Below are 13,378 nucleotides of genomic sequence, written 5' to 3' on the forward strand. Positions count from 1 at the left end.
TTAATCCAGATAAACAATAACTATCACTTTTTACTTTAAAAAAAAAATAAACATTTAATTATCTACTGAAAAAACCATTTAAAGTTATTATACAATAGTTTGTATTATTCATAGATTTTATTTCTCATACTAAATCTATTTTTATATTACGCAGTTGTATAAATTTATATAGGACGAATAATTTTAAAAGAGTTAGTTTTCGTTTATTTTAGTTAGTAACTTCCCTTGAAATGAAAAAAAAAAATAGAGTTATTCTAATGAAGCATTTGGTAAACATAATCTACTTTTTTTACAATTTTTGGAATATGTTTTATTAGAAAAAATATATTTTTTTGGATATTCTAAAAAAAATACAAATTTTATTCTCAAACTAAAGGGTGAGATAGTGATATTTCGTAAAAAATGAAAGATTTTTTTTCCAACTTCAGTGTAACTTTTATTTTAATTAAAAATATCTAAATTAGCAATCTTATTATTCAAATATATGTGATAAGCCGCTTAAGTAAGATAAAAAAATTTGCAGTGATGATGACGTGTTAGGTCATTGTTTATTGATTATTGTATAATGCTAAATGCTTGTTTGATTGTAATTATTGACACCATAAAAGCATAGGTAAAAGAGAATCCAAAATTTGATAATTATTGTAACGTTTTCTTTAAAACAAAATTACTTTGAGATTCTATAATCCGAAAATTTCTAAATTCTAGAATAACCGCGATAGTACAAAATAAGAGAAAAGTTCTAAGATAGAAAGAGTGGAGAGAAGAAACATAATTAGAAATGTGCAGTTTTAATTTTGTCTTCTACTCACTTCCATGGTGTGCAGGAGGAAACTAATCTCAACAAATGAGATCAGACGTTCTAAATTAGGCCCATCTATTGTGAGAGTAAACTTGATTGTTTCTTCCTGCAACTCCATATCTTCTTCTGGCACCTTCATACACAACATGAAAATACATTTTTATCCTTCTTGTGCCACTCCCATAGAATAATTTCTGGATTATGTAATCCGGAAACGCATTTGAAAAAAGACTTCCGGATTACATAATCCGGAAGTTAAAAAAGACTTCCAGATTATGTAATCCGGAAAGTAATCATGCATCTGAAAAAAGACTTCCAGATTATATAATCCGGAAGTTAATTACAAATTTGAAAAATGACTTTTGAATTATGTAATCCGGAATATTACAGAGGGGCAATTTTGGAAATACGAAAATCTATGGAGGTGAGAGAAGAAGGTATGGAGGTGCAGGAAGAATCAGTCGTAAACTTTTACAACAATGTTCAAGCTATGGAAAGGGCTGCTTCTTCTTGCACCCCATAGGTTGTTGCGGCACTCCATAGTAATTGTGCAATTACATTTTTGTTCTTTAGTTAAAAAATAAATAAATTTTAAAATCTTACCTAGGTTTTTCACTCTACCTCTTCTTTTATCCACTCGCAGCATCCAAGACACCTCCATAATGTGATTTTCATTGGTTGAAGGTTTTTTTTTTTTTTTTGTATATAGAGTTTGGAAATATTTTACCGTGTGTTTGTAATTGTGTGATGAAAAGATGTTAGTTTTCAGATGTATTTTACTTTTCTCTTGCATTGATTTTGTTGTACTATTTTTTTTCTACTTCTAAGAGTATTCCTAATTATGTAATTCATAATTCTTTTTTTGAAAATCCTATTCTGGATTACACAATTCGAAAGTTTTTTTTGGATCTGGGATTAGCTTCTAAATTATGTAATCCAGAATATGTTTTTTCAAAAAAAAAAAAGTTTCAGATTATATAAACTGAAAGTCTTTTCTGGATTTGGGATTAGTTTCTAGATTATGTAATCCATAATACATTTTTTGAAAAAATACATTGTGTAGTACATAATCTGGAAGCTAATCCTTAATCCAGAAAAAGCTTCTGGATTATGTAATTCAAAAGGTACAAAACACTCCAAAATTTTAACTTTTTTACATATGGATATTTTTGGAATTACAAAATCTATGGGGACGTCGCAAGAATCTATAAGGGTGCAGGAAGAAGCAAGCATGGAAAGAAGGAAGGAAAATAATGGATTTTTTTTATCAATTTGGTAAATTTTTACCTCTTAATTATCAAAAATAGGTAAAATTTTAAAAAATTACCGAGATGGGTAAGTCCGCTGAGGTCGACTTTATTGTGAAGAAGTCGTGTCAAGGTGACACAACTTTAGTGTATTTGGACTAAAGTCGTGTCAAAGTTGTACAACTTATCCATTTTAGTAGTTTTTAAAAAATTTATCCATCTCAATAACTAAGAGATAAAATTACACCAAATTAGAAAAAATCTTGAAAATAATGAATCCAATTATTTACTTAATTTTATATAATATAATGTTTAGTATTTTCACTGTAATAATAAATATTTGGTATTTGGATTTATAGTGAGTTAAAAGTGTAATAAAAAAAACATAGAAACTTGTGTGGTATGTTGGTTTGAGTACTTATGATTTGTATATTCTCACTTTATTCGTGTTAACAAAAAGCATACTACGCCTTTTACATAGTGCATGCTTTCTCCTTTATATATACCTCCTTTCTCTATGTACCAATATGTCAAAAATAATATCTCTCTTTTCCTTTTTGTGTGTTGTCCTTTTGTCTTTCTCATTGGCTTCTCTGTTACTCTTTCATGGTATCAAGAGCCACAAATTGTTTTCCCAACCATGTCTTCTTCTTCCTCTTCAACCTCAGCTTCCACAATTTCTTCTCCCTCCGCTTCCTTTGTTCAACTTCACACTTTTCCCATTGCTTTTTCTCTCAAACTCATAGATGATAATTTTCTTGTCTGGAGTCAACAGGTCTTGCCTAGGTTGAGGGTCTCAATCTTCTTTCTTTCTTGGAATCCTCTCTAACCCCTCCATAGTTTCTGCCCGAGTACACCACCTTTAGTTTTGTTTTTCTTCTTCATAAGCAACAATATCATCTACTTGTTGCTTGGCTCCTTGCCTCCATGTCCACCTCTATGCTAACGCAAATGGTTGGATTACGCTATGTTCATCTTATATGGGACAAATTGAAGTTCTACTATGCTTCCCACACTTGCACCAAAATCTGCAAACTAAAGCTCCAACTAAAAACTCCTAAGCGTTAACGTTGAGTCTCTGCATATCTTCTTGACATCAAGAAAGTGGTGGATTCTCTTATTACCATTGGTTCTACTGTTTCCTCTAAAGATCACATTGACGTTGTTTTGGATGGTCTTCCTAAAGAATATGATGCTTTTATCACCTCTATCACCTCTCGTCTTGATCCTTACACCATTGAGGATTTTGAAGCTTTGCTTTTAACACAACAAGAAAGATTCGAGAAACATCGGTCTCTTGAGCATTCCTTAATTCAAGCTAATATTGTTTCTACCAACTGGTCCTCTTCACCTTCTTCCACCTCTACCTTTTGTGACAATTCTTTGCACAGTGGTCGTGGGTCTTTCATGTCATCTAACAACAAACGTCATCAATCTTTTTGTAGCCCACACAATTCTTGAACTGACTAATCTTCCTCTACGTCATCTACCCGCATCCAATGTCAACTTTGTTTTAAGTATGGTCACACTGCTCTCACCTGCTAGACTCAATCTGATAATAAGTTGTTCACTCATATATTTGCTAATAATACTTTCTTGCCATCTTCATCTAATCTTGACCACTCTTAGCCTTCCAATTTGAGTACACCATCAACTACTTAAGATCCCTTGTGGTATCCTGACACTGGTGCAACTCATCACATAACTCATGATCCCTCAATTTTTTCCAACAAAACTGTCTACACTGGTAATGATTTCATCCAGCTTGGTAATGGCTCAGGTATGTTCATTCGTGATTTTGGCTCTACTTTCCTTTCTACTACTCATTCCTCTCACTCTTTTAAATTGCATAACCTTTTACATGTGCCTTCAGTTAATAAAAATATTTTAAGTGTGTTGCAGTTTGCATGAGATAATGGAGTATTTTTTGAGTTCTTCGCTGATCATTGTTTTATGAAAAATCAGGTTACGAAAGAGATAATTCTCCAAGGAAAAGTTCTTGATGGTCTTTATGTTTTTCCACACTTACACTAAACTATTCCACCACCTATTCTTGATGGTCGCTTGCATTATTTCTTAGGAGTTGAAGTTACTTGGTGTGCCAATGGTTCCATTCGTCTTTCGTAGTCTAAATATATTCATGATCTCTTATGACGCACCAATATGCTTCATGCTAAACCACAACCTACACCCATGATTTCCTCTCTTCGCCTTATTGTTGATGGTTCCATATCTGTTGAGCACCTAACCTTTTTCTGTTCTATTTTGGTGCCTTACAATATGTTACTATCACTCGTCAAAAAATATCCTTTGTTGTCAACCGGGTTTGTCAATACATGCACCAACCTCAGTTGAGTCACTAGAAAGTTGTTAAACGTATTCTTCATTACCTAGTTGGTACCTCCTCTCATTGTCTCCATCTTTGTTCTTCTCCCATGTTCTCCATCACTAGCTTCAACGATTCAGACTGGGCAACTGACTTGGATGATTGCAAATTTACCACTCTTTGTTGTTCATAATCTGATTTCGTGGGTTTCAAAGAAGCAAAAAGTTGTTTCTCGGAGTAGCACAAAAACAAAATATAAGAGTGTTGTGGCTGCCCTTGCTGACATGATTTGGATCCAATCTCTCTTGCATGAGTTTTGGATTGCTCTTCCTATGCCAAGATTGTATTGTGATAATTTGGGTGTTATTCAACTTGTTGCAAATCCCATCATGCACTCTCGTTCTAAACATTTTGAACTGGACTTGCACTTTGTCAGGAGTCTTATTCTCATTCACCTATCGTCCTAATTTCAAGTTGCAAACCTCTTAAACAAGCCTATCTATGGATCATTTTTTCATTCTTTCAAATGTAAACTTAGAATGTTTGATAAATCTTCGCACCTAAGTTTAAGGGGGGTTGTTAATAGAAAACATACTATGCATTTTACGTAGTGCATGCTTCTCCTTTATAAATATCTCATATATATGTGTGTCAATATATCAAAAATAATATCTCAATTTTTTTTTTTATGTGTTGTCCTTTTCTCTTTTCCTTTTTATGTGTTGTCCTTTTCTCTTTCTCTTTGGCTTCTTTGTTACTTTCAATTTTCATCTCCTTTTGAAAACAAGTATAACAAGTATTTTTGCTTTTTTATTAAACCCTGTCCATATGTTTTGCGTAAGCATTGAGCAATTAATCAATTTTGTTGAGTTGGGATGCTTTCATTTCATATTCCTAAGCACTTGGATTTCTTGTCCTTCTCATGGAACTTGCATACAAAATTTTCCACTAAATTTTTTTAGGCAACGGTCAACAGCTTCCAATGACCACATAAGCACTTTTTTTGGTTTGTTCATCCACAACAAAAAGCACTTTGGTTCTTTGTTCCGGAGAAGCTTCCACACCTTTTATAGTTACAAGACAAATTGGAGAAGTCCCAACACCTAACAAGAGCAACGTAGGACTGTAAAATGTCAACAAACATTATGTTTTACGAGGTTATTTGTGATGGGAGAATAACAACTATGGTCTTTCATAATGTCTTTAAGGAGAAGCTTCTTGCAAGTGAACACAATTTCTCTTATTTTCTACAAAAATGTGTTAGTTGCACTTTCACTTTAAATCAAAAAGGTGCACAGCATCTACTTTAATGGGGACAGACCCTAGACAAATACAATTATGCATAAGCGGAAATATTTTATAAGTAAAAAGAAAAAAGAGATATCTAAAGAAAGTTTAAACAATTCCTGAAAATGAGAGAAATCAAATAAAGTTAGGTAGTTGAAGGGAAAAAACAATTAAAATATTTTATGCATTTACTGTGTTTGTAGCTTTTGATCCCTTAGGAAACTGAACAAAGATTAGAACAAAATGGATATTATTTTAAAATGTTATGCAAAAGTGTAAAATTAGTTGTATTTTTGGTCTAAGTTTCAGTCTGCAAGATTCAAGAAAAGCATTAAAGATAATTTTGGTGACGTGGAGAGTATCACTCTTATTTGTCATCATAAAGTCAAAGTACACACTAGAGGTGCATGCATGAGTAGACGTAGGGTTATTAACAACATTAAATACGTTTTTCTATTGTGAAAATGATGTTTTAGTCTAAACTTTTTAGATTTTGTAAACTTTAGATTTTGTAATAATTTGTAGTAAGAAAATTTGGAATCAGTCTGTAATCGTGGCTTTTTATATGATAAACGAATTTTAAATATTGTACTGGTACTGGGCGAGGCTAGGACCTGGTTGTCCGATGCTCAGTCGGTTTGCCCGAGAGATTTGAAGGCTTGGCCGAGAGACCGAGTGGCCGAGACCTTTGGAGACTTGGCCGAGAGACCGAGACCTTAGAAGACCTAACTGGGACGGTCGAAGACTACATGGATTTGGCCGATGGCCGACCCTCACCATGAGAAGGTGGCCGATGGCCGAACCCCATCACAATTAATTCTCAAACCAAGATCAGTGAAGCTAATCCATCATCAAGAATTAGGTAATGCAACCCTAAGCGATATCCACCTCGATAAACGGGCCCAACAGGTAGGCCCATTAGAATAATATAAATAGCACACATTCCAAGGAGTAAGGTACGTCATTTATTACTGTTCACCTACCTGAGAGCTGACCACCCGCTTTACTGACTTGAGCGTCGGAGTGCCTTCGCAGGTACCTCCACCATCCGGTGATTCGCCCGACGACCGAGCGCCGAGTACCAAAGGTTAAGGAAGGAGACGAGAAGAATCACAGTTCATCACCCAGTCACCTGCCCGACCGAAGGAAGGAGAAGAAGACTTCAATAGTTCTCTAGGTCCCATCTCCCTAGCAGGAACAATTGGCGCCCACCGTGGGGCCGAGGGAAACTAGCTGAAGGAAAAAAGTAGATGGTTTCAACAAGAAGCATGGAAAGAATACTGAAGCCGACCAAACAATGTTGCTGCTGTCTCTCCAGAGGGAGATGGCGAAGGAAGGCCGAGGAGGCCGCTCAGAAAAATGAGCAAGAGCTGCAAGTTCTCCGCAGGGAGAACGAAGATATGAGAAAGAAGCTGGGGGAGGGAGGACCCTCTGTCATACCGACGAACGTGGTCGGCAAGTCCTACACCTCTCCCCCCAACCCGGATGTGGCCGAGGGGACGAGAGGCTGACCCCCTCCCTGCGAGACTGAGATGGGCGACGAGTCGTGCCTAATCAGGTCCACCCGGACGACCCTGACGGCCGACCCGAACCGCCGACATCCCTTTACAAACAACATCATCGAAGTCCCACTTCCTGAGAAGTGGAAGGGTTTCAACCGAGACCGATACGACGGGTCGACCGACCCGGACGAGCATATGGACGCCTACACCACCCATATGAGTCTCTACACCTCGGACGACGCCGTCTTGTGTCGAGTGTTCCCCACATCCTTGAAGGGTGCAGCCCTTAGTTGGTTCACCAAGCTCTCACCCAACTCCATCGACAGCTTTGCCACGCTCGTCGCAAAGTTCGAAACACAGTTCGCGACCAGCCGGCCGCACCATCTGACCTCCATCGCTCTGGTAGGCATCCGCCAGGAGAAGGGAGAGTCGTTGAGAACCTTCGTGGATAGGTTCAGTAAAGTGGCGATGAGCATCCGAAATCTGAGTCCGGATGTCGCCATGCACCACATGCTGACGGCCCTACATCCGGGGCCCTTTGCCGATAATCTATGCATGCAGCCGGCCGACAGCCTGGACGAGCTGAGAAAGAGAGCTGCTAAGTACATGCAGCTGGAGGAGCTAAGAGAGTTCCGCAACCAGGCCCGTGCCGAGGCCGGCGGAGAAAGGAAGGAAGAAAAGGACCGCCAAGCGCGGCCGATACAAAGAACTGACCGGCGACGGGAGAATCGAGACCGACCAATTCGATTCTCGAGATACACGCCGTTGACGACTGAGAGAGGGAGGATCTTGGACAAGGCCCTCAACGCCGAGTTGATCCCTCCCCCAAGGAAGGTGGCCAGCCCAAATAATGCCGACCGGAGGAAGCAGTGTCGGTACCACCAAAACACCGGACACTCGACCGACGAGTGTCAGGCTCTTAAGGATAAGATCGAGGAACTCATCCAAGCCGGGCATCTCCGACGTTTCGTCAGGAATGGCCGAGACCCACCCGGCTGGGAGGATCCACCCAGGCAGACGAGGTCACCTCAACGCGGCCGAAATGACCGAAATACCAGAGGCGACCGACAACCCGCAAGGGCCGACCCCCCTCGGAGAGACGATCTGCCCAGGGAGGCCGATCAGAGAGGTAACCGAGAGGTTATCAATACTATAGCCGGCGGCTTCGCCGGAGGAGGAAGCACGAACAACGCTCGGAAGAGGCACCTACGGGCGGTACATCAGGTGAACGCGGTGGCATTCCGACCGAGGATGCCACCCATCACTTTCACGGACGAGGACTTCAAGGGCGTAGACTACCGCCAGCAGGACGACCCGATGGTGATAGCGGTCGACATAGACCGATTCACCATACGGAAGACCCTCGTGGACCAAGGAAGTTCGGTGGATATCCTTTACTGGAAAACTTTCAAGGCTATGAGGATGGCCGAGACCGAGATGATGCCATACGACGACCACGTGGTAGGATTCTCGGGCGAGAGGGTGGGTACCAAGGGTTATATCGACCTATACACCACCTTCGGAGAGGGGAAGAGCACCAGGACCATCAAAATCCGATACCTGGTCATTGACGCCAACATTTCCTACAACATCCTCCTCGGCCGACCATCCATCAACCGGCTGATGGCCATAGTATCAACCCCTCACCTCGCAATGAAGTTTCCCTCAAGAACAGGGGACATTCTCACAGTCCACGTAGACCAAAAAGAAGCACGAGAGTGCTACGCTGAGAGCCTCCGGGTGGAACCTTTAAGGGCCGACTCCTCTCCCCTCAGAGTAAGGAAGTCCTCCCGAAAAGACCGCTCCCCCAGGAAGGACCGCCCGAGGGAAATCAAGCCAACCGTGGCGTTGGTGGACCTCGACCCCCGGGCGACCGAAGACAGACTGGAGGCGAGAGAAGAGCTAAGGAGAGTCCCCCTCCTCGACGAAGAACACAGCACGGCTGTAGGAACAGCCTTGGCAGCGGCCGAGGCCGAGATCATGCATGCCGCACTAAAAAAGAATATCGACATGTTCGCTTGGACACCGGCCGACATGCCGGGTGTGAGCCCCGATGTCATCACCCATCGGTTGTCAATATTCAAGGAAGCCCGCCCGATCTCCCAAAAGAAGAGGGACTTGGGCAACGAAAAGCGACTCGCGGCAAAGGAGGAAGCCGGCAAGCTCCTGTCGGCCGGATTCATAAGGGAGACCCGATACACGACATGGCTGGCCAACGTCGTCATGGTTACCAAGCCTAACGCTAACTGGAGGATGTGCGTCGACTACAGAAACATCAACAGCGCATGTCCGAAGGACACCTACCCCCTCCCGAACATTGACCGCCTAGTGGATGGGGCGGCCGGCCACAAAATTATGAGCTTCCTGGACGCTTACTCTGGCTATAACCAGATAAACATGCACCCGAGGGACAAGGAGAAGACGGCCTTCATGACGGCCGACGCCAACTACTACTACGAGGTCATGCCGTTCGGCCTCAAGAACGCAGGGGCGACCTACCAGCGTCTCATGGACAAAGTTTTCAAGGGTCTGATAGGCCGGGCGGTAGAAGTCTATGTGGACGACATAGTCGTGAAGTCCGACTCGTTCGAGCAACATCTGAAGGATCTGGACGAGGTCTTCAGGGCTCTAAGGGGAGTCAACATGAAACTCAACCCCGAAAAATGTACTTTCGGGGTGGAGGGAGGAAAGTTCCTAGGCTTCATGCTCACCCACCGAGGGATAGAGGCCAACCCCGACAAATGTCAGGCCATACTCAACATGAGAAGTCCGAACACCGTGAAGGAGGTACAACAACTCCTTGGGCGGCTGACCGCCCTCTCTCGATTTGTCCCCCGCCTGGCCGAGAGGACGAGACCGATCGTTCAGTTGCTCCGAAAGGGCAAAAAATTCGTCTGGGACAACCAATGTGAGGAAATCTTCAAACAATTCAAGGAGTTCCTCACATCCCCGGCCGTCATCCAGAAGCCGAGGCCCGACATCCCAATTCTGGTATATCTAGCAGTCTCGGAAGAAGCAGTCAGCGCTGCCCTAGTGCAGGAAGCTGAGGGCGAGGAGCGACCCATATACTTTGTCAGCCGAACCCTCCACTCGGCCGAGACCCAATATCAGATGATTGAGAAGGTGGCTCTCGCACTCGTCCTCACGGAAAGGCGGATGCGCCCCTACTTCCAAAATCACTCCATAACTGTAAGAACCGACTACCCTATTTTTAAAATTTTATCTAAACCGGACCTTGCAGGGAGGATGATAGGATGGTCGGTCGAACTCTCCGAGTTCGACATACGCTATGAGCCGAGGGGCGCCATCAAGTCCCAATGCTTGGCCGACTTCTCGGCCGAGCTGACACCGCTGCCCACCCTCTCGGGCGGTTGGACTCTCTATGTGAACGGCTCCTAAAATAAAACAGCCTGTAGAGCGGGAGTCGTCTTGGAGGGGCCGGGCGACCTCTTCTTGGAACAAGCCCTCCAGTTCGGATTCCGGGCGACCAACAATCAGGCCGAGTACGAAGCCCTGCTGGCCGGGCTGAACCTAGCCTACGACATGGGAGCGCGCGAGGTCACATGCAAAAGCGACTCCCAGGTGATGGTCGGCCAAGTCAATGGAGATTTCGAGGCAAAAGAGCCTTTGCTGCTGCAGTACTACCACGCGGCCAAAAACAGCATCGCCCGCTTCAGCAAAGCACCCTTGCAACACATACCGAGGGAGGACAACAAGAGGGCCGACATCCTGTCCAAGCTCTCGGTCACCAAAAAGAAGAGCCATCAGAGGTCGGTCATACAAATATGGTTGAGACACCCGAGTGTGACGGAGGCCGAGACCGAGTGTCTGGCTGTAGAAGAAGAAGAGGCTGAGGCCGGCAATTGGATGACACCCGTCATCCAATACCTGACGGACGGCACGTGCACGGCCGACCAAGAGAAGGCGATGAAGCAACAATGCGCCCGATACACCATGATCAACGAAGATCTGTATCGGAGAGGCTACTCAACCCCCCTGCTAAAATGCATAACCAGCAAAAGGACCGAGTACATCCTGGCCGAGATCCATGAAGGAGTCTGCGGAAATCACGCCGGGGCGAGAACTATGGCTGCCAAGGTCCTGAGAGCCGGCTACTATTGGCCGACCATACAGGGCGACTGTGCTGAATACGTAAAGAAATGTGCCAAGTGCCAAGAATTCGGCCCCCTCCTCCACACCAGGCCGGAAGAACTGCACAGCATCATCTCCCCGTGGCCGTTCGCCATGTGGGGGATGGACATTATTGATCCATTCTCCTCAGGGAAGGGGCAGACCAAGTTCCTCCTGGTGGGAGTCGACTACTTCACAAAATGGATCGAGGCCGAGCCCCTCGCCTCCATCTCGGCAAAGAATGTGCAAAACTTCGTATGAAAGAGCATTGTCTGCCGATTCGGCGTCCCACACACAATAGTAACTGACAATGGCCGACAGTTCATCGACCGAGGCCTACAGTCCTTTTATGACGACCTGGGCATCAAGTCCATCACGGCCTCGGTGGAACACCCACAAACCAATGGGCAGGCCGAGGCCGCCAACAAGGTCATACTCAACGAGCTGAAGAAGCGGCTGGGCAAAGCAAAGGGCCGATGGACCGAGGAACTGATCGAGGTACTTTGGGCATACAGGTGCACCCCCCAAACTACCACATAGGAAACACCCTACAGTCTGACGTACAGGACCGAGGCCATGATCCCAGTTGAGGTGGCCGAGCCCACCATACGACGGCAAATGTTCGATCTCACCCTAAACGAGGAAAGCCTAGCGGTCAACCTCGACCTGGTAAGTGAGCTCCGTGACAAAAGCAAGATTCGGGAGGTTGCCTGCAAAGCCCGGGCGTCCAGACGGTACAACACCAAAGTCCGGCCGAGAGATTTCCAGAAGGGCGATCTCGTCTGGAGAATGCGCAGCGATGCAAGAAAAAATGAAGGGAAGTTCTCATCCAACTGGGAGGGGCCTTTCCGAGTCCGAGAAGTCGCACAAGGAGGAGCCTATCATCTAGAATGGCTTTCCGGAAAAATTGTACCGAGGACGTGGAATGTCACACACCTCAAGTTCTATTACAGCTAAAATCAATAAAATCACGCACTCTTTCCTCACCCAACCAGGGAGGTTTTAACAAGGCGTTTTCATCAAAGTAGTTGGAAATATTCTGCCACCACCTCTCAAAAATATTCCGCCGAACAAGCAACGACCGGCTGCCCGCTTGCTCGATTAAACATCGCAAGTGCCGGCCAACTGATTGCCCGCTTGCTCGATTAAACATCGCAAGTGCCGGCCAACTGATTGCCCATTTGCTTGATTAAACATCGCAAGTGCCGGCCAACTGATTGCCCATTTGCTTGATTAACATCGCAAGTGCCGGCCAACCGATCGTCCACTTGCTCGATTAAACATCGCAAGTGCCGGCCAACCGATTGCCCACTTGCTCGATTAACATCGCAAGTGCCGGCAAACCGATCGCCCACTTGCTCGATTAACATCGCAAGTGCCGGCCAACCGATCGCCCACTCGCTCGATTAACATTGCAAGTGCCGGTCAACCGATTGCCCACTTGCTCGATTAACATCGCAAGTGCCGGTCAACCGATTGCCCACTTGCTCGATTAACATCGCAAGTGCCGGCCAACCGATCGCCCACTTGCTCGATTAACATCGCAAGTGCCGGCAAACCGATCGCCCACTTGCTCGATTAACATCGCAAGTGCCGGTCAACCGATCGCCCATATCTTACTTGCTCGAATTTTAACGCTCGCAATTAATGGCCGATCGCCCACATTTTACTTGCTCGAGTTTTAACGATCGCAATTAATGGCCGATCGCCCATATTTTACTTGCTCGAGTTTTAACGCTCGCAATTAATGGCCGATCGCCCATATCTTACTTGCTCGAGTTTTAACGCTCGCAATTAATGGCCGATCCAGTTCAGCCTCTCGAGCAGTCAAGGCCGCCACTTCGGCACTCGGCATGATCCGACCCTGATAGACTTCACAATCAAGGTCGAACTCCCCAGCAGCCGGCGGCCCTCCATATAGCACGTGCGCTTGACGCACGGCTCTTTCAAAGCACTGCTTCAATAACTCCTCGGCCTCATCGTAATTCTCATCGAGTTCAGCTTCGACTTTGACCTTGGCAGTTTGAAGGGCAAGTACCTCAGCGGCCGACTCGGCAAGCTTTCCGTCGGCCCACTCCTTCAA

At 44.5% G+C, this 13,378-nt stretch overlaps 1 protein-coding gene across 1 annotated transcript; it reads left to right on the top strand.

Annotated features, from left to right (window-relative positions):
* The first annotated feature begins 7,359 nt into the window (after positions 1 to 7,359).
* LOC137829052 (uncharacterized) lies at positions 7,360 to 11,556 on the top strand. The gene is made up of 2 exons (XM_090304735.1): positions 7,360 to 9,829; positions 10,574 to 11,556. The coding sequence occupies exons 1-2, from the start codon at positions 7,360 to 7,362 to the stop codon at positions 11,554 to 11,556; spliced, it is 3,453 nt and encodes a 1,150-aa protein (XP_090160861.1).
* Positions 11,557 to 13,378: the final 1,822 nt, after the last annotated feature.

The sequence above is a fragment of the Phaseolus vulgaris genome, chromosome 7 (genome assembly GCF_051622355.1).
Source record: "Phaseolus vulgaris cultivar YP4 chromosome 7, ASM5162235v1, whole genome shotgun sequence".
NCBI classification, from domain to species: Eukaryota; Viridiplantae; Streptophyta; class Magnoliopsida; order Fabales; family Fabaceae; genus Phaseolus; species Phaseolus vulgaris.